The following is a 19,378-nucleotide window of genomic DNA, read 5'->3' on the forward strand; positions in this document are numbered from 1 at the left end:
AGGTAGGATCCATTAGGATTAAGTTAACTAGGGGCTTCTATAAATATGAGGGAATCAAAGGCCCATGGCTAGAGGTTTCTTGGTTCCCACCTCCTAGTCTCCTCTCATCTTCTCCGCCCTCAGATAGTAAGTGTGAAGTTTTGGGTAGCGATTGGAGGAGCGTTGTCACAGCCTTATTATGTGGATCACTACTAGAGAGGAAGACACTTGAACTCCTTTATCCAATCCCATAGATATGTAGGAATTCAAAGATATACGATCTCCCTAAGTAAAACACTATCTTACATATGTATTTAAGTTTTGCGAGTTTTGTGTACCAATCTTCGCATGACGATGAACATATTTTTCAAAAAATTTAGGTTTTTATTTTATTTTCTTCCGCTATGCATGTGATGTCGCTTATAGATTTCATTACATTTACCTCCTTCTAGACCTAGTGACACTATAGTACCTCAACCTGATCCGGCCTGTGTTAGTGACACTCCACTGCTTATACTAATAGTACAACCTTACAATCTCATATCCTCCATACATCTAATGATAATATGCTCTAAGAGTGATATTTTCAAACCACGTCAAGTCCTTGACCTACATGCTATCACATGATCCTCACCTAAGATCATTGAACCCACCATATTTACTCAATCCCAAAAATCTCCGTATTGGTATAAAGCCATGTGTGAAGAATATGATGCCCTCATCCATAACTCAACGTGAAACCTTGTACCCTTTCATCACACATAAAATATCATCGGGTGTAAGTGAGTCTTTCGAATTAAGCGACACCCAGATGGATCCGTTGTCCGATATAAAGTACGTCTAGTTGCTAAAAGGTTTCATCAATGACCTAGTGTTGATTTTACTGAGATATTCAGTCTCATTATTAAACCCATAACAATCCAACTTATCTTGAGTTTGGCCACCATAAAGGCTGATAATTATAATAATTGGATGTTAACAATACCTTTTTACAGGGAACTCTAACTAAAGACATCTTTATGCAGCAACCTCCTAGTTTCATTCATCCTCAATATCCAAGGCATATTTGCAAACTACAAAAAGCTATTTATGGACTTCGTTAGGCTTCAAGAGCCTAGTACACTAAACTTTGCTCATTTTTTACTTCAATTGGCTTTAACAACTCCAAGTCTGATGCCTCATGATTTCTACGATAAGAACATGGAGACACAATATATCTTATGGTGTATGTGAATGACATTATTGTCACAGGAAATAATCCTATAGAGATCCAAGTATTCATCAAGCAATTGGCAGATCGATTCTCCCTTAAAGATCTAATAACTTTGAGCTATTTTTTTGGGAGTGGAAGCAACATATACATCTTCATATCTCTTCCTATCACAAAGAAAATACATTCAAGATTTATTATTAAAAACAAACATACAGGACACAAAAATGGTTACAACTCCCCACTCTACTAGTGAATCACTTAAATTATGTGATGGAAGTTTTGCTACGAAACCTACTCAATACCGACAAGTAGTTGGCTCCTTACAGTACTTAGCTCTCATCCATCCAAACATCTCATTTATGATCAATAAATTATCATAATTTATGTAGCGACCATCTACTACGCATTGGTATGTAATAAAATGAATTATATGATATCTTAAAAGAACCTCAATTATGGTCTCTTTCTCCGCAAACACTCTCTACTTCATCTCCATGCCTTTGTTGATGCTGATTGGGCAGGAAACTTTAATAATAGAACATTCACATCGGGGTACATTGTCTTTCTAGGTGCTAATCCAATCAGTTGGAGTTCTAAGAAGCAAAAGACAGTTGCACGGTCTACAACTGAAGCTGAATATCATAACATCACTATCGCTGCTGCAGAACTCAATTGGGTCACAAATCTGCTCAAGGAACTCAACATCGACTCTACTCTTACTTCTACAATATATTATGATAATGTTTGAACTACCTATCTATGCGATAATCTAATATTTCACTCCTGCATAAAACATATTGTCATCGACTTTCACTTCATGCGAGATCAAGTTATCCGACATCAACTACGTGTTTATCATGTACATACGACTGATCAACTAGCAGACTCACTTACGAAGCTTCTCGCTCATAAACTATTTTCATTGCATCGGTCCAAGATCGACATCCTTAGTAGGAGTACCATCTTGCAAGGGCATGATAGCATATAATATTTCTCCAATTGTATGAAAAAATCTCGCTGCTTTATTGAGGGAAATCCTCCCTCCTAACTTGTATAAATAGGAAGAACATATCAATGAAAAACATCACTTCTATTTTCTATCTTCTATCACTTATGACTAGCACATCACACATAAAATATCATTAGGTGTAAGTGAATCTTTCGAATCAAGCGAAACCTAAATATCCATTGCCGGATATAAAGCATGTATAGTGGCCAAAGGATTTCATCAACGACCAAGTATTAACTTCACAAAAACATTCAGTCTAATTGTTAAACTAACAATAATCTGACTTATCTTAAGTTGGCTATCACAAAAGGTTAGCATATATGATAATTGAATGTTAATAATGCTTTTTTCTTATAGGGGACCCAAATTGAAGATATTTTTATATAATAACCGACAATAATCCTATGGACATCAAAGAATTCCTCAAGTAGTTGGCAAATTAATTCACCATTAAGGATTTAGAAACCTTAAGCTACTTTGGGAGTAGAAGTAGCATGCACATCTTCAAGATTTGTGCTATCTCAAAGAAAGTATATTCAAGATCTGCTATCAAAGATGAACATGCAGAATGCCAAAGAGGTTGTCATTCTAATCTCTACTATTAAATCACTTAAATTATATTATGATTATCCTACTACGGATCCCACATAATACCGATAAGTACTTGACTCTTTATAGTACTTATCTCTCACATGTCCAAACATCTTGGTTGCAGTCAACGAATTATCATAATTCATGCATTGGCCCTTCACTACGCATTCGTCTGCAATAAAATGAGTCTTGCGAAATATCAAAATGACTCTCACATGGTCTTCTTCTTCATAAACACTCGTTACTTTATCTTCGTACCTTTATCGATGCTGATTGGATAGGAAACATTAATGATAAAATGTCTACATTATGATATATTATTTTCCTTGGAGCAAATCCAATCAGTTAAAATTTCATGAAACATAGGACGGTCACAAGGTCCACAACTAGGCCACCAATCTATAGAAACTTGACATCAACTCCATATTTACTCTTACAATATATTGTGACAATGTCGATACCACATACTATCAATCCAATGTTCCATTCACACATAAAATATATTGTCATTGACTTTCACTTCATTAGAGATCAAGTTATCAGATATCAACTATATGTATTTCTCTCGTACATACTACTAATCGACTAATAGACTCTCTCACAAAGTCCTTTACCCATAAAATATTTTTATTACATTAGTCCAAGATTAACATGTTTGACAAAAGCTCAATCTTACGAGGACATGATGAAAGATCATGATAAGTTTAAAATAACTGACTAATTATGACAAAAAAAAATCTCTCCTCTGAATCTATATAAATATTGCACTATTAAGTGAAATTTCATAATTTCTTCGTCGCATCTTATTTTATCAACCACCGCACCAACCACGATCTACTCGATGGCCTACCATGTTTGCTCTCTTCTACCGAGATCCAGCTACAGGCAGGCGTCGCGCTCCTGCTCAAACATGGACTCGGTCGATCGCCCACTCTCAGAAACGAGATCGAAGCTTGTCTCGGTGCCTCACCCGACCTTGAGAACTCTTGCCTGATTAGTCTACCTCATACATGGATGAAGCAGCAGGTGCTTCAAGAACGAAGGAGCCCGACGTGGAGACGAGTGCTGTCGGTAGCGGCGGCTCTTTGCCAGCTTCAGACTTGGTTTCAGCCTCATTCGAGACTATGAACATTTAGCTGATCGAATCAAGCGATGATAGATTTCCAAGGAACTGATAAGAGTATGACTTTTGAGAAAACAATCTAATCTTCTCATCAAATATGTTTTAGTGTTTTTTTGGATCAGACTGCAAGAATTGCTTCGATTGCAACTGTTATTAGGTGTTCATGCAATGGCAGATTAAACTATATGCTTTTATACCTTCTTACTATATCGACTAATATTTATCGATCAGATGTAATATAATATCATATAATAAATAATATAAGACTGTGTTGCTCCTAAAAAAGAAGGCTTAGTCGAGTATTAGTGGGCTGGAATTTTGTTATTGGGCTTAACGGCCTTTGCTAATGGGCGCTTAGTGGAGTTTTAGTGGACTGGAATTTTGTTATTGGGCTTAACGGCCTTTGCTAATGGGCGCTCGGTGGAGTATTAGTGGGCTAATATTTGTTATTTAGCTCAACGGGCTTTGCTAATGGGCGCTTAACGGAGTATTAGTGGGCTAATATTTGTTATTGGGCTTAACGCGGGTTATATAATATGCGTCGCCGCTCTCTTTCTCTCTCTATTCTGCCTTCTTCGTAGGAGGCGGTGGGGATAGGTAGTCTGATCCCATGGGAATTCTCCGAAGGATCGCGGGATTTCTCGGGTTGACGCGGGAGGAGGAGGAGGAGGAGGAGGTCCGCCACCCGAATGGCGGCGGAGTTGATGGGGGCGGCCGGACGGGTGCGGGACCGCCCCGCGCCGCCGGCAGAGGGTTCGGGGGGGTGCAGGTCCCCGTCGCGGTCGAGCGCCCCAGCCCTGGCCCCGTGCTCGTATCCTGCGATCCCGGTGAGGGCGGAATCCAGGTGCTCTTCTTGTGCCCCCCTTTGCACTCTGTTCAGATCCTGTTGCCAAATTGATGGGAAAAGTTGGATCTTTTATTTGTGTTTGTTATTGTTTCTTTCTTCCTTCTTTTGTAACTCCATCTGCATCTGTTTCATATGTATCAATGTAAAAGATATTTTCCATGAGTCATACAAGCATCTGGAACTGGATAGAACTAGAATCCTAATACTTCTACAGGAAAAGGATGAATTGTATGGATTTTTTTTTTTTTGGGTAAAAGGTAAGTGATGAAGGTGGGATTCGAACCTAGAACTTTGCGATACTTTATCAAAGTATTTACTAGCCAACACCTTTAGGAATTTTCTCTTTTGTCTTAAGTGAGCCTTCTTAGGAGGTTTGTGTCAAAGACTCATGAAAATAAGCCACTGAAAAAATAAGTACAAGCTAAATGAGTCAAATAAAAAATATAGTCAAAATCTAACTCTGACTGTAGTTTAAAATTTTAGGACATAAATAAGGTTAACTGCTTAAATATCTTAAAATAACGAAGCTGAATCCTAGGTTTATCACAAGAATAGTTGAACCTAAATATTTGGACTTTCTGTTTCCACCATTGAAATCTGGATTTTGAGCTTAGTGCAACATACACTTTGCAGCCTTTGTATTGCTTCTGCAAGCATGTCCATTTATCGTCTAGATTAATAGGATTGTGCTTGTTTACAATCAGGTCGCTACCAAATTTTGGCCTTTGTAAAATTGGGGTCAGCTTGTTGAGCCAGGACATGTAATGCCTGGAGATACCTTTAAATGATCGAATACCATTGAGAATTGTTGATTTTGTCTTCTTCAAAAAATCTGGTTCATTGTGAATCACAAACTTACTGTTACCTTTTAAGAGATGCTAGGTGCGATTCAAGGATTCTTTCTACTGATGTTTGGATATATCATGCATTAGTTAAGAACCATTTAAGTAACACCAAAAATTTCATTATGCTTTTTCTCTGTTGTTGAATTCTGTTAATATACAGCATGATACATGTAATTCTCTTAGGTATTCTCTTTTTCTCTGTTGTTGATTTCTGTTAATGGATCTGTATATACAGCATGATACATGTAATTCTCTTTGGTAGTCTCTTAAGTCCCTACTTTTGCTTTCATTTTTACTGTCCTATGCCCATGGTTTTCCCAGTAAGTGAATTTATAGCTTTCATTAGAATATCAGACTGCGGATTAACTGCAGATAATCCTATACTTCGTCTAAGACCATTGAAAATCAAGTGGTTGAACTTTATATGCCACTGGTCATACATCAAATTCTGGCTCAATCCGATTAATTCTTTATTTTTACAAGATATCACTTCCTTTGACTTCAGCTTATTGCTTTTGTGAGTCTGCTTGCATCTTCTGTGCTCCTGTAATCTTGTCTCCATACAACGGATCCGCTTCTCTTGATCTTGTGTGGATGTGTTTGTTGCAGTAGTTGAGCATACAACTTTGATTTAATATTGTGATTCTAATAGAATAACTAAGAAGCATTTGGAATGTTTAAGAACTGTGTATTAGATTTAAATGAAAATTATATCAGTGATGTGCTTTATAATTAGTATGTTCCACAAACAATATTTTTGAAGATTGATGTAGCAGGGAAGGGACTGTTGAGATTGATTTGTACTCTTACCAAGAGTGACAAAATAAGAAATGATTGTGATATTAAAGGGAGAGTTAGAACTATCTGAGAATAAATTGGGGGGAATCATCCTATGTGTTTGGACCTATCTAAACCAAAGGGGAAGAAACAAAAGTGGTAATTTTGCGTTTTAGCCATCAAGCTGAATGTGGAACTGGATTCTTCCATATTTGTTTACCAAGCTTTTCATAAATGGCTGACTGGACTTCATAATTTTCTAGCCTCGCTCTGTTACATTGTTTCTATCAGCAAGTCTTGCAATTCTTCTCCTTCTTTAAGATTGTATGATGCATAACCCCACCCGCCCATGCTCTCCCAAACAAAAAAAGAAATATACGATATCATACATTTTGTCATTCTTCCAATTCCTTGTGTCTTTTTCTTAGTATCTCTTTCTTCTTACTCAGGCCCTTTTCCATGCTTCCCTATGTTAGCAAAACCTTCTTTTCTTGTTATTTGAGTTTCAAATGTTTTGAGCCTAGCTGAACCAACTATAATGATTAAAGCCTGATTCTCTTTTTGTGATGCTGGTACCACTGCTGTTAGTTTGCTCTGTGTATGTGGAAGGTCTTCTAGTTCCTCATCTTTGGCCCATGGTATTTCTGATTCATTTACTATTTGTGATGTCTGGTGCTTAAGTAATTTGTTTCCTCATCTGGAGCCCATCTTTTCCTCTTTCTCTCTCTTTATATCAGGGTTTTAGGTGGTATTCAAGGAGATTGCGAATTGATGAAGATGGTGATGTGGCAGATGAGTTCTTGAGTGAAGTCATAGCTGAGATCCCTCCCACTGAGAACCAGATAACACCACCTAAGTTCCAGGTAAAGTACAACACCAGGCCTACTGCCATGGCGATGAGAAAACAGGTCACTGTTGCCGACGGGAACCTACGTCAGAGCTTAGAGCACCAAGGAAGATTGCAATGGGTGTGATGAGAAATCAACTCAGCGAGCTGCAGATATCGAGAATTTCCAGTGATGAATCAAATTGCCCTTTTGTCCAGCAATACCCAAGTCCTATTTATTCAACATTTTCAGTAGGTGGTGGGTGGTTGAATTGATACTGCTGCCAATACAAAACTAGCCTACCCTGTGGTTTGCTTTGCACTTCTCAGTGATCCATTATAAATCTTTACCTGTACAAAATTCATGTATTCAAATGTTTACTAGTCAAATTCAAGGATGGTCTTCTAATGAAGGTTTTGATGTTTTTATTTTCTTTCCTCCCCTTCTTACCCATTTAAATGGCAAAATCTCAATAATTGGCTTGTATGAATTGGGTTTAGCATAACCATAAGTTCATATATCTGAATGAGATTTCTAGTGTTGTTAGCCCTTTTTTCCCTGGTTGGCCTGCATGATGTGTCCTCCACCTTCTCCAAGCTATTAATTGACAGACTCGTTCAGAGGTGACCAAGGTCCTGTACCATGCAGGTCGCACTGGCACCTTCTTAGTTGCTATGCAGCTATCGTTCTTTGGGATGACTTCCCATTCTCTATGCCCTTTTCAAGTCTCATGCTGTCTCAGGATGCATTGGAATTAAGAGTTCTGTATCACATATTATGAACCTAGATGGTTCATGCGACCGGGTCTTAAGAAATCTCCCTACATCAGATACAAGCCTTGGCCTAGCATTTCCAGAATTTTCAATGAGCTTCATAAATGGATCATCATCAACAACAGCAATGCTCTAGTGAAGTGAGAGAACAATCATATGATCATATCCTGCCATTGGGAAGATGACTAAGTAATTCCGAAGGTAACAAAGATACAATTTTGATATACTACTCAAAGACTTCAACTTTGCTTCACAAGGTCAGACTTGATCTTATTGATGCCAGGGAATACATCAGCAGTTACAGATATGCTCTTGATATAGTATGAAGCTTTAGCAATCATCTGATCTCATCTTTGCCACTGCTGATACCAAAGGCCATACTTTTGATGGTAAAAAAATGTCATTTTACACTACTATTATCAAACATGACATCAGCTCACAAGGAGTTACACTTTGCTTGTGTCATCAAATAACCACAAGGTCAGAGAGTAAGAGGAGTCAATGAGAGCTTGATGTTCTTAATGCCAGAGATGAGGGCACGAATTACAAGAGGAAGCAGTAACCACTGAGGGTAAAGGAAAATACTATGTACAAAGGCACATTAAGATCATTGAAGCATGGTTATGTACATGAAGGATCATAACTTACAACTCTTGCATTAGACTATAGCATGCCTAATGTACCAGGAAGAGCTTATAAAAAAGAGCAGCTCAGTGCATGAGGCTCCACTTAAAAATAAGATATGGAAAGCCTTGATCTTGTAAGTTAAGCAGCGAGGTCTGTTTCCATGATTAGATAATTTTACCATGCTGCAAAAGCTCTTCTCCAGGAAAGACCTTGTGAATTGTGTAGGAGAGTCTAAGAGATTGTTTCAAGTATACAGGGACTGGTTAAGCAGATGCAGGTCTCAGAACTCTTCTGTTTCTTCGACTTCAACATCTGGAGATCCATACATCACATCAGTATAACTCTGAACCACTTTCATAGTTAGACCTGGAAAGCGACAAGGACTACTTGGTCGCAGATCTATTTTAATGAACGGCCATCGCATTGCTTGCGCAGCTTCGCATTCTTCTGTTCCGTCTCCAATTACACAGAACCGGACATTTGGGCCACCAAACCGTTCCTTGATCCATGAGAAGCACCTAAGCTTCCCTACTTCCCATGAGCTGTAAACTAGAAGAGTGATGAAAAGTGTTAGAAATACTGACAGGAAGGATTCAACTGCAAACAATTGATTATGGAACATCACAAGCATATTTAGTTTGAAGAACGTTCTGAAATATGTAGGCAACATTCTTGGCATAAGGATAACTCAATACTAAAAAAATCCTCCCAGACAGTATCATCTAACAGTTCAATAAATATTCACATGCTGAACCAACCAATGCTGGAGGTGTAAACACATGACCAGGCTAATATTTGGTTTATGTCAATTGGCATAATGCGGTATCTAGAAAGGTCATGGCACACACCTGTTTCACTAAACTGTAACATCAATCTCATGCACCATTACTAGCAAAGTTAATGTGATTACTTCCAGTCCTGACAACCAGCCAAGACAAATGTTCCCTCGTTCACCCTTAAGCACCATTTTGAGAATTAAAAGACAATTAGCAAAATTCCATAAAGTCTAATGTGTAAGTTCAGATACTGTTTTGGACTAAGATTTCCTCAAGCTATGCACACTCTTTCCCTAAAGCCAGATATCCGAAAGTTAAAATTTACCAACTCAGTCTCAACCTTCATTATATTACTGGATGGTTTTTCACTTCTTGTGCAAGCATGAAGAAAACAGATGGATGTTTTCCAGTGGTTCTCAGCCATAAACAAGATTCAAATTTACTATGTTGGGTCAGTAGAAAACAAATCTATTTGAAGGAGATTAATATCATCACATCTAGTATGATGACCTTGAAGAGAAGAAAGGCAATTGTGTTAAGCTAGCTCCATATTCCAGTGACTTCAATACCCCAGGGTTAACTGTTTCCCTATGGCAGCCAAATAAGTATAGTTCTCATTTGTTTTTGTTTTTACCATCTTTTCTCCGTTGGATTATTGTGGTTCTTCTACCCCTTGGCTTTTGAACAACAAAATAAAGCTTGATCCAGTTCCCCGTATTAAAACAAAGCAACAAACAAGGACAAATAACTAACGAAGAAAATACATACCATTATTAGCTGCGATCACATCATCCAACCGATAAAGCAAGCACTTGGCAAGACTAGGAATCAGGGACCCCGAAGTAACTAAGACATTAATATTCTGATATTTGGAAGTAACGGATCTGGTTGTTGGGTCAGATGAAAGAAGGTAATTTGATGGAAGGCTAGTTTTACCTAAAGTTTGCTCTAATAGGGCATGTCCTGCAACAAAAAGAAAAAATGTAAACTACATATGAACTGAAGAAAGATTCATCAATATAAGCAAAATGATGAAAAGATACATGATATGATATAAGCACAATCTGTTGCATTGCAAAGAACAAAAAAAATGGCTAGCAAAATTACTATCAATTGCAGAAGAAATTAGGGTTTTGTTGTTTTAAGGATTTATATTTGTAGTACCTATGGCTGTAAATATATTCCTCTAAAGAAAGGATACAAAGTAGAATGAAACACAGTTAATATAAACAAATTCACAAGGCAACATAACAGTGAAATACCATTTATAAAAGTTCAATATATAATACAAATCACAAATATTGACAAGGGTCCAGAAAAGAATCACTTGGTCCTCACAGATTCCCCTGACACTAGCATCAAGTTTCTTGGCAAAATTGGATTTGACATTGGCAAATGCATTAGGGAACCTTGGATCAACTCCTCTGGGAGATCAACTACATAATATGTGGATCATAAGAAAATGAAGCTGCAAGATCTCAATGCTTGCTTCCAGATGGACAAGGGAAAAAATTGCATAAAAACTACTATCTTTTACATCCGAAAAACACTTAAATAAGGTTTATCGGTAATGACAAGAGCCAATATAGCCTGATTTCAAAACCTATGCTATGGCAGCTCCCAGCTCCATCATGATCCCAATTAAGAACCACTATTGTAAACACTGGAAAGATGTTTAGATCAAGGCATTTAAAGTCAACTCCTCGTGGATCCACAATTAGGAGGTACAATCAAACAAGTTGGTTAAGATTTTTCAAACCATTTAAAGATGATCATATAACGATATAGGTGGTTTCAGGATATCAAACATAGCAGTAAAGATTCCAGATTTACCAAAATGCTTTTACCTCTATGAGCATTGATAGAACTTGATATATAAAAGTTCAATTAAGTTAGGTTCCAGCTTTGATAAAAAAATATATAATTAATTTCTACAAAAATTCTAAATACCTAACCAAATTGATTTCAAGGTGAGATATTGCCCATCTTTTGTACCAATCACAACCAAAAATCCAACACAACATACCAATATATTATTATTGGTTAATTGGAAAACAAATGGTTTGAACTCAATTGTTGCTTCTACACCATCACATAACCTAGGAACAAATATGCATCAACTAACTGGTTTTGCATTAGATGGATTAGTGTAGATGGATTAGTGTCTCAAACTTAACCAAGCTTATATGAATAGTCTTAAGTCCACAAAAATAGAAAAAGATTAATCATCATAGCAAAACCAATTATCTGTTAATAGTTGACTGTTTGTTAATTAGGACACTGTGTTTGGAACAACATACCCGAGGAAAGCCATCCATCCGTGTAGCTATCAGTCAAACTGTATAGATCATTCCAGAGTTTAACTGTCTGTTGGTCAAGTATCTTACATAAACCCTGCATTAACCGAGAATCCAGGGTCAAGTACTTGGAGATCTATCATTGATTAAAGCAGGAGTAAAATTATTGTGTACATTTAAGCAAATTAACAAAATCAAACTGTGTGGCAGCATAACATCTTATCAAGGTGGGACTTATGTTACGAGCAAACCCATGTAATTCAAGGAACACCCAAAGACCAGTTCAGGATGGACCACATTTGATAACATAAATCAATACCCCAGTCCAGGCTGTAACAATTATTGATATATTGATACGGTTTTGCATGAATAGACTGAAAAATAGAAGCTAGCTTCCAGCAATACCTGTGAGTACTTCTCAGCAATGGAGCGATGTCGATAAGCAAGTTTTCTTTTATTCCAGTCATCATAAGGAAAACCAAATCCATCATTGAAATTATATTTTGACAGGTCTCGTCCATCATCATATTCACTCAAAGCATCAAGAAATGGTTCATTATAGTCCTCAATCTGCAAAACAACACAGAAGCGTAAAACAATTGTCAGCAAGTGCCACAAACATATAGACTCAGACACTAAACTCCTAATTCATAGGCCATCCATATTCTACATGAAATATGAGACATGTTGAACATGGCATGGCCCACTTGTTCGTTAAGATCTTAAGTGTAGTAGAAGATGAACTCAGTTTTGAGCATGATAATTGAGGCCCTAATTAGACCCATATTGGAAGTGGGAGGACGATTGTGATGATCTATAAGAGATACATGGATATATTACCAATTAATTTAGGCTCACATCTTTTTTGATAGCGTGGTTATACCCATCAAAGTTATTGAATCAGAAAGTATATCAGATGGATTGTGGCAGTTATTGTGCTCAAAATGAAAGAGAAGAAATTTTTTGTTTCTATACACTTGAAAGTTCAAATAAAATTCCTAAAGATACACATATTTTTACTATTAGACTAGTCTAAACATATGCCAACATAAAAACTCTATCAAAATATTGCCTGGCCTCTAAATCATTCAGTCCCAGTGAGTTCAAAAAAATGCTAAAGATCCATGGTAATAGGTCAGACAAGGTTCCAGTAGACTCTGATTTAGCTTGCCGAAAGCCTACCCTGAGACAGCAAGATCTACAGAAACAAAAGAAAAAATAGAAGCTGCTTTAAAGAACTGACCTCTTCGTAGTAGAAATGGTCATCACAGACTTGTAGTATGTGATTCTCCCAGAGCTTCCCAATCTCTATTCCCTTTCTTCTATCCTTCAAACCGTTAAAGGCCCCAGCATATGTACCATCCAACAAAGACTTCAACAAGATAAGTGTCTCATCCATGTCCCATATGTAGACTGTCATCGGCTTGGCAACCTCCTCGGAAATCTTTCGGTCTCGCAATAAAGCAGCTGTAGGTGTTCTATCCATTATCTCACCCCCCTTCACTAATCAAACGCTGCTCTTTAATCTCCAAGACAAGTAGGTACACCACTTGAACAGCAAAAGAAGGACGTCGCGGTTGGTAAAGATAGAGCAGCAACCTGAGATTGAAAGGAAAAATAACAATCAGACAAAACAGTTTATAATCTTGACTGCAAAAAAAAATTATTTCTTCTCCTTTTCTTGTTTGTATTAGTGAATATAGCGCTCGATTTGACTTCCAATTTCACTTTCGATTAGGAAGAGTTGCGCTTCTGATTCATGTACAATAATTAGTGTTCCGATGCCACAAATTCCCATGAATGTTCTGAAGTCGAAACTCGTGGCATGATTCAAGTTCAGAATCCGATCTTTTTTGGTTGTCACAGGATCATGTGTGCAGAGCCTCATCAAAAACCTCTACTTTTTTTTCGCTTACAAAAAAGCGAATCAAAAGCAGACATGAACATGAGCTACTAACACATCAAAACAATTGCTTGAAACCTCTTTCTGTTCCAGTTGTTCAAGATCTAATCGCATACAACATCATATAACGAATCCCAATATATGTTCACTAGATTAACACAGATCTGCATATTGTTCATCAGAACCTGATCTCTCAGGACGGAGATCAGAAAAAAAAAAAAAAAAAGACGCATCGCTTCAGTCCCTTCACAACACAAATCAGGTTACACACAAAAGAACAACATTTGAGTGGATTTGAAGGAAGAAAACACACGATCACAGTGGAAACAAACAATACCCTCAAAAATAAAAATAAAAAAAATAAAAATAAAAATAAATAAAATCAAAAATCAAAAAAGAAAGAAAAAAAAAAAAAGAAAATCAAAACACACGCACGCACGCGTGCACGTGCACGTGGGAGCCGACGCAAGCGCGCACACAGAAAAGCATGTAAAAATTTCAACGCTCGATTCCAGATCTGGATGAAACTGAGGTTGAAGGAAAAGGAAATGGAAGCGAGTAAATCTGCGAGACTAGAATCGCACACACACCTCTAGATCTGCCCTCTCGCTGCATTCGTCTAAGCCGATGGGATCGACGCCGGGGGTATTTATAACAGTTTTCCTCACCGGGGCTGCGGATCTTCCGTGTCAGCTCAAACATCGCACAGGTTTCGAAAGCAAACGTGGCAACCCAAGGAAGAAAGAGGTCGCGGGCCCCACGGATGACGTCCCCGTTCGGGTAGGAGAGGAGGAGACGGCATGGGGTTGTCGTCCTCTGCCCGCTGCCGCCGCTTATCCGTTGGAGATAAGCTTCGGTGGTCCAAGCTCATCCGCACCGTCCATCCGTTCATCGCACTGATCTTAACGCCGTTGCTCGGTGGCCGAGCGCCAATCTCAACGCACCCGAGACTCGGGTTTAGTGTACGTGGGGGATAAAACCGTGGGCGGGAGCGCCTTCGTGCGGGCCCCGCCACAACGTGATCGGTTCCCGAAATATTTATCCACCTCGGCGGGGCCCATAATCAGCATCCGCATCACGACCGTCCGATGGGCCTCTCCTGCCTGATCCACCGTCCGATGCTCTGGGCCCACACGGTTTCCAGAGACCACCATTGCTCTCTCGATGGAGGAGGAGGATTGCTGTCGAAGCAAACGGAACGAACGCGTCGATCCATGGATGCGGTTCACATCATGATAACGTTGCGAACGGCATAACTGACTGTTGCTGCTGTGGCTTTATGTTAGTAAACTATATAACATTAATCTATTATTCCGTTTCCGAAGAGTCGAGGGTCTGTGGCAGCCGCTCTGTTCTTCAAAGGTCGGAGTCACCGATCATGCTTTGCTTGATCTGCTGCTTCAGCTGCTTGCAGAGACATGGGCTTTTCTTCGTTCATTATCTGGGGTTTTTTGGGAGGAAAGATTGATTGAATTTTGCAAAGCAAGAGAGAACTCACTAAGAATCCCAAATACTCTCTATTCTTTTCTTATGCTGCTGATATTGTTGTAGTTTTTGGATGATATGAAGTATGCTGATCATGCCCAGGTACTAACATCTTCCCTGGTAAGAACGCTCGCTTTTCCATAAATTTATATCATTCATCTATGAGTGTAAAGAATCATGAGCCTATCATGTTAGTTGATGAAGATTAATTCTGTTCTTTTTATCTCTTGTTCTTGTTGATGTTCGGAAAATAGTGGAACTTCATAGCATGAAAGAAAAAAAAGGATAAATAGTTAGGCTCCACAAAACTGATATTTACCACATCATATGCCTTAAATTCTCTCACAAATTGTCACTTACTCAACCAGTACTTCTAAATGCATACACAAAAGGAATGTCATATTCGAATAGAATGTTCTGCATTTGTTTATGAAGCTTATTGAATATAGGGATGATTAGCTGCTTTGACTCTTATGTTCTGATTGAGAGAATATTCGGTACTTTAGAGTTTTGCTTTGCTCTTTTTACATGGATATTGCAGAGAGCTTTGTGATTTTTGCCATGCAATTGTCGGTAGGCCGAGGATGAGGCAAGTATCTGATAGGACACTTCGGATTTAGTCTCTTAAGCCTGCAGAAAAGCAATTATAAGTCAAAATTTATTCGAAATAACAAAAAAAATTTTGAACTGTCGACGGTTGTGAGTAAATAGTTGAGGATCATCAAAACCGATACTCGACTCTACAAAGCGATATGGCATAAAGAAGTTTTCTAATATTAATGTCATTTGAATTCTAATGCAAAACAGGAGAACATGAAAATACTGATATAAACTGCTTCATTTAGTCCCTTGATCAGTAAACAGTATCTTCTTTTAACTACATGAAAATGAAGTGCTTAAAACTCCAAGGAAAACACCACCATGACCGGTATACTTCCTAACGGCACGGTATGTGTGGTGCAGGTACCAATTTTGGTTTTCGTGGACGGTTCAGCTTAGGATTTCATTGCAGAACACAATGATTTCAATTAAGCTACATTGGCCCAACATGGATTTTCTGTGAGGTATGTCTCGGAGACTATTTACTTCAAATTGTTCTATAATGTGCCGCAAACATAACTGCAGATGTATCATTCATCTTTCTACAAAGCAGTATCGAAGAAAACATTCTTCATCCGATTTTGATACATGAATCCTTTCAGAATAAAAGACTATAAACTTCGTATGGATTTCGATACTCATGCCCTTCAATTCAAAGAACATGTGCAAATTTGATCATGCAAGAACATTATTCATATTTCATATCCTTTGTAAGATTATACATGTGAAAAAAATATCAGTCATAGTAACTGTAATCTGACAACATAAACAGATATGCCTAAATATAACCCATTTTAATCAGCAAAGTGATACCACTAGCTTGGGAGTAAAAGGACTCACTCATAGCCGAGGAGAAAATGGTGCAGGAAGACAGCAATCTCTAGCTTGGCTAACTCATTTCCCGGGCATAACCTACTGCCTCCTCCAAAGGGAAGAAATGTTCCAGCTTTGGGTGTGAAATCCTTGAATAACAAAGCAAAATTCATCTCTTAATGTATGCCCTGATTTAATTGCTCTATGAATAATCATTAGACAATGGACCATAAACATGTATACACATAACAAGGTGGCCAACTTACATCCCATCTAGAGGGGTCGAACTTCTTAGGATCGGTGTATACTTGAGGATCCAAGTGAACATTTCTGAACCATAGCTGAACTTTCCAATCCTTGGGTATCAGATAGCCTGTGACATGACTTGCATAATTGATCAACATTTGAATGAGCCTTTTGTAATTGGTACCTCAGTTTGCTTCCAGAAACAAAACAACTAGTTTCGGACACTAACCATTGAGATAAACATCTTTGGTTGCTTGACGAAAAGTAACAAATGATATGTTAACCATGCGCAACGTCTCATCGGTAACCTTCATATACAAGTGTTGTTGTTGTTATTATGACCAACAAATCGAGAAGAGAAGCACCTGATAGAAATGAATCTAAAGAATATGGCTCATCAAACCTTTGAAAGATACTTCATCTTCCTCACTTCAGTGAGTGTTAGCCCCTTCTGTGCAGGTGGCATGCTTCTTCTGATTTCCTCTTGCTCTGCCTGAAAAGCATTGGGCATGTCAAGATTGTTTCAGATATACTCCACATTAAGTGATCGGATGATGGGTTAAATACGATATCTATGATTGTAATGTTACCTTGGCTTTCTCAAAGATGTCTGGGTTCTCCTGAAGAAAGACAGTAGCCCACATGGTGATGTGGCCAGAAGATTCATGGCCAGCATTGAGGTACATGATCAGGATATCAATTATCTCCTCATCGTTCAATCTCCTACCGTTTTCATCTTCGACATCTATTAGATTATCCATCATGTCCTTCTTTGCTGGAGATAGATTTCTTGCTTTCAATGCTCTTCTTTCATCAACCACACTTTGAAGAGTTGCAACCAAACTTTTTCGGGCCTGAAATGCAATAGAGACTCTTTGTAATACACACCAATGAGACAGGCCATAAACAAATCGCTCACGCTGCACTCAAAATTTCTGTAGCAAAGTTGATTACTCTGCAGTGTAGAAGCACTGCTTACCTTAAGGGCTCTGTGGAAGGCAAACCCTGGGAGATTGATAGCCATGGCTCTCACTCCATAGTTGAGATCGGTGTACACCTTCTCCAGGGATCGTATGACATCCTCGTTCCCGGAGCTCAGAAAGATCTGCATGATGATTCTGAAGGTGAGCCGTCTCATCTCGGTGAGGAACTCGATCTGGCCCATCCCGGCCCACCTCTCGAGGGTGGCCACGACGGTGTGCTCGATGAACTGGAGGTAGTCGTTGAGTGCCTCGTGCCCATTGATGGGAGCGGCGGTGAGCCGCCGCAGCCGCTTGTGCTCATCGCGCACGATGCCGACGAAGGACTTCTCCCCCATGAGCAGCCGAGTCGACTTCGGCCAACCGGGGATGAAGTGCTCGTCGTCCATCAGCACGTGCCTGCAGCCTTCCGGCGTGTGGATCATGATCGTGGGGCTGCCGAACATGTACGTCTTGTACATCCCCACGCCATTAAATCTGCCATCAACGTTGGCCGAAGAAGAAGAAGAATAAGCACCTAACGTAACCATCAACAAATATATATATATATATATATATATATATATATATATATATATATATATATATATATATATATATAATATTCTCATTCTCGGGGAAAGAGAATGACTGACCGTCGGACGAAGGAGGCGATGAAGGAATCAGGTTGGCCGGACTTGAAGGCGCGGAGGAAGGCCCACATGTTACCGATGATGGGCCAACCCATGTCGCCCGGCGGCAGGTGGCGGCGCTTCTCCCCAAGGCCGACCTCCTGCACCCACTCGTGCAGCCGTCTCAAGCCGCCGCACACCGCCACCAGCCCCATAGCTGCAGCCGTCACCGTCAGCACGACCCCCCACGCTGTCTCCATCACCAGCATCTCTTCCTCTCCGCCGTGCACTTCAGTCTTCCCTGTATTACGGCACAGACAGCTCATTCTACCGGCATGAATGGACACAATACCAAGGAATTAAGGCAGGAAGATAGAGCAACAGAGAAGGTACAACTGGCAGCAATGGAAACGAGAAGAAAAGAGACTGAATTCAAGAGCATTCCTCGATTCCTTGTAGGAACAGTTTCACTGTTTCTTCTTCTCCGGCAAACGCCTACATCGGATGGTTCTTACTCTATTTTCTTATAATACTCGAAATTTAGCAGCTAAAAAGAAACAAATGTATAGTGCTTAGAAAGGTTGAAGATTCCTGTCAATCCTTCACCTCGTGAATTTTCACTGTGTTATCGGTTGGTATCGGTTGTCACGTCGCTTAGAAATCGATGTTGCATGGATGAGCGAGACTGACAGTCTTGATTGATTCTTTGTCCGCTGATGGCTCGAAGTTCACAATGTCTACTACATTTGTGTTGCATCATTCACAAAGAATTTGTGTGATGTGTGATGTAGAGTTTATATTTTGGTGGAGTGATGGTAACAATTTGCTGGTCACTAATTTGTTTCTTTTCCTTTTTCATGAATGTCTGTCCTAAATCACAGGAAGGTTGATCTTTTATAAATGGATATCATAAGGCAAAATTAGTTAAGCTAATCACAAATGATTTAGGCAAAATTAATTAAACCCATCATAAATGGTAGTAAAGTAGGACAAACATATGAACAAATGGTTTGCATCTAATAAAGACAGGGAATAATCAATTACAGGAGTGAGCAT

The 19,378-nt window shown here is 38.9% G+C and overlaps 2 protein-coding genes and 1 long non-coding RNA gene across 3 annotated transcripts; 2 read left to right on the top strand and 1 right to left on the bottom strand.

Moving 5' to 3' along the window:
* Positions 1-4,473: 4,473 nt before the first annotated feature.
* LOC135595332 (uncharacterized) lies at positions 4,474-7,644 on the top strand. The gene is made up of 2 exons (XM_065086127.1): positions 4,474-4,759; positions 7,122-7,644. The coding sequence occupies exons 1-2, from the start codon at positions 4,526-4,528 to the stop codon at positions 7,356-7,358; spliced, it is 471 nt and encodes a 156-aa protein (XP_064942199.1). The 5' UTR covers positions 4,474-4,525; the 3' UTR covers positions 7,359-7,644.
* Positions 7,645-8,556: 912 nt separating this feature from the next.
* Positions 8,557-14,329, bottom strand: LOC135595331 (eyes absent homolog). The gene is made up of 6 exons (XM_065086125.1): positions 14,178-14,329; positions 12,928-13,283; positions 12,090-12,254; positions 11,688-11,781; positions 10,156-10,350; positions 8,557-9,160 (listed from the first exon to the last, which is right to left on the bottom strand). The coding sequence occupies exons 2-6, from the start codon at positions 13,168-13,170 to the stop codon at positions 8,892-8,894; spliced, it is 966 nt and encodes a 321-aa protein (XP_064942197.1). The 5' UTR covers positions 13,171-13,283; positions 14,178-14,329; the 3' UTR covers positions 8,557-8,891.
* A 557-nt stretch (positions 14,330-14,886) lies between these two features.
* Positions 14,887-19,033, top strand: LOC108951364 (uncharacterized). The gene is made up of 3 exons (XR_010480355.1): positions 14,887-15,174; positions 16,036-16,136; positions 17,191-19,033. It is a non-coding gene; the product is annotated as an uncharacterized LOC108951364 (long non-coding RNA).
* Positions 19,034-19,378: the final 345 nt, after the last annotated feature.

This window comes from Musa acuminata, chromosome BXJ1-10 (assembly GCF_036884655.1).
Source record: "Musa acuminata AAA Group cultivar baxijiao chromosome BXJ1-10, Cavendish_Baxijiao_AAA, whole genome shotgun sequence".
NCBI lineage: Eukaryota > Viridiplantae > Streptophyta > Magnoliopsida > Zingiberales > Musaceae > Musa > Musa acuminata.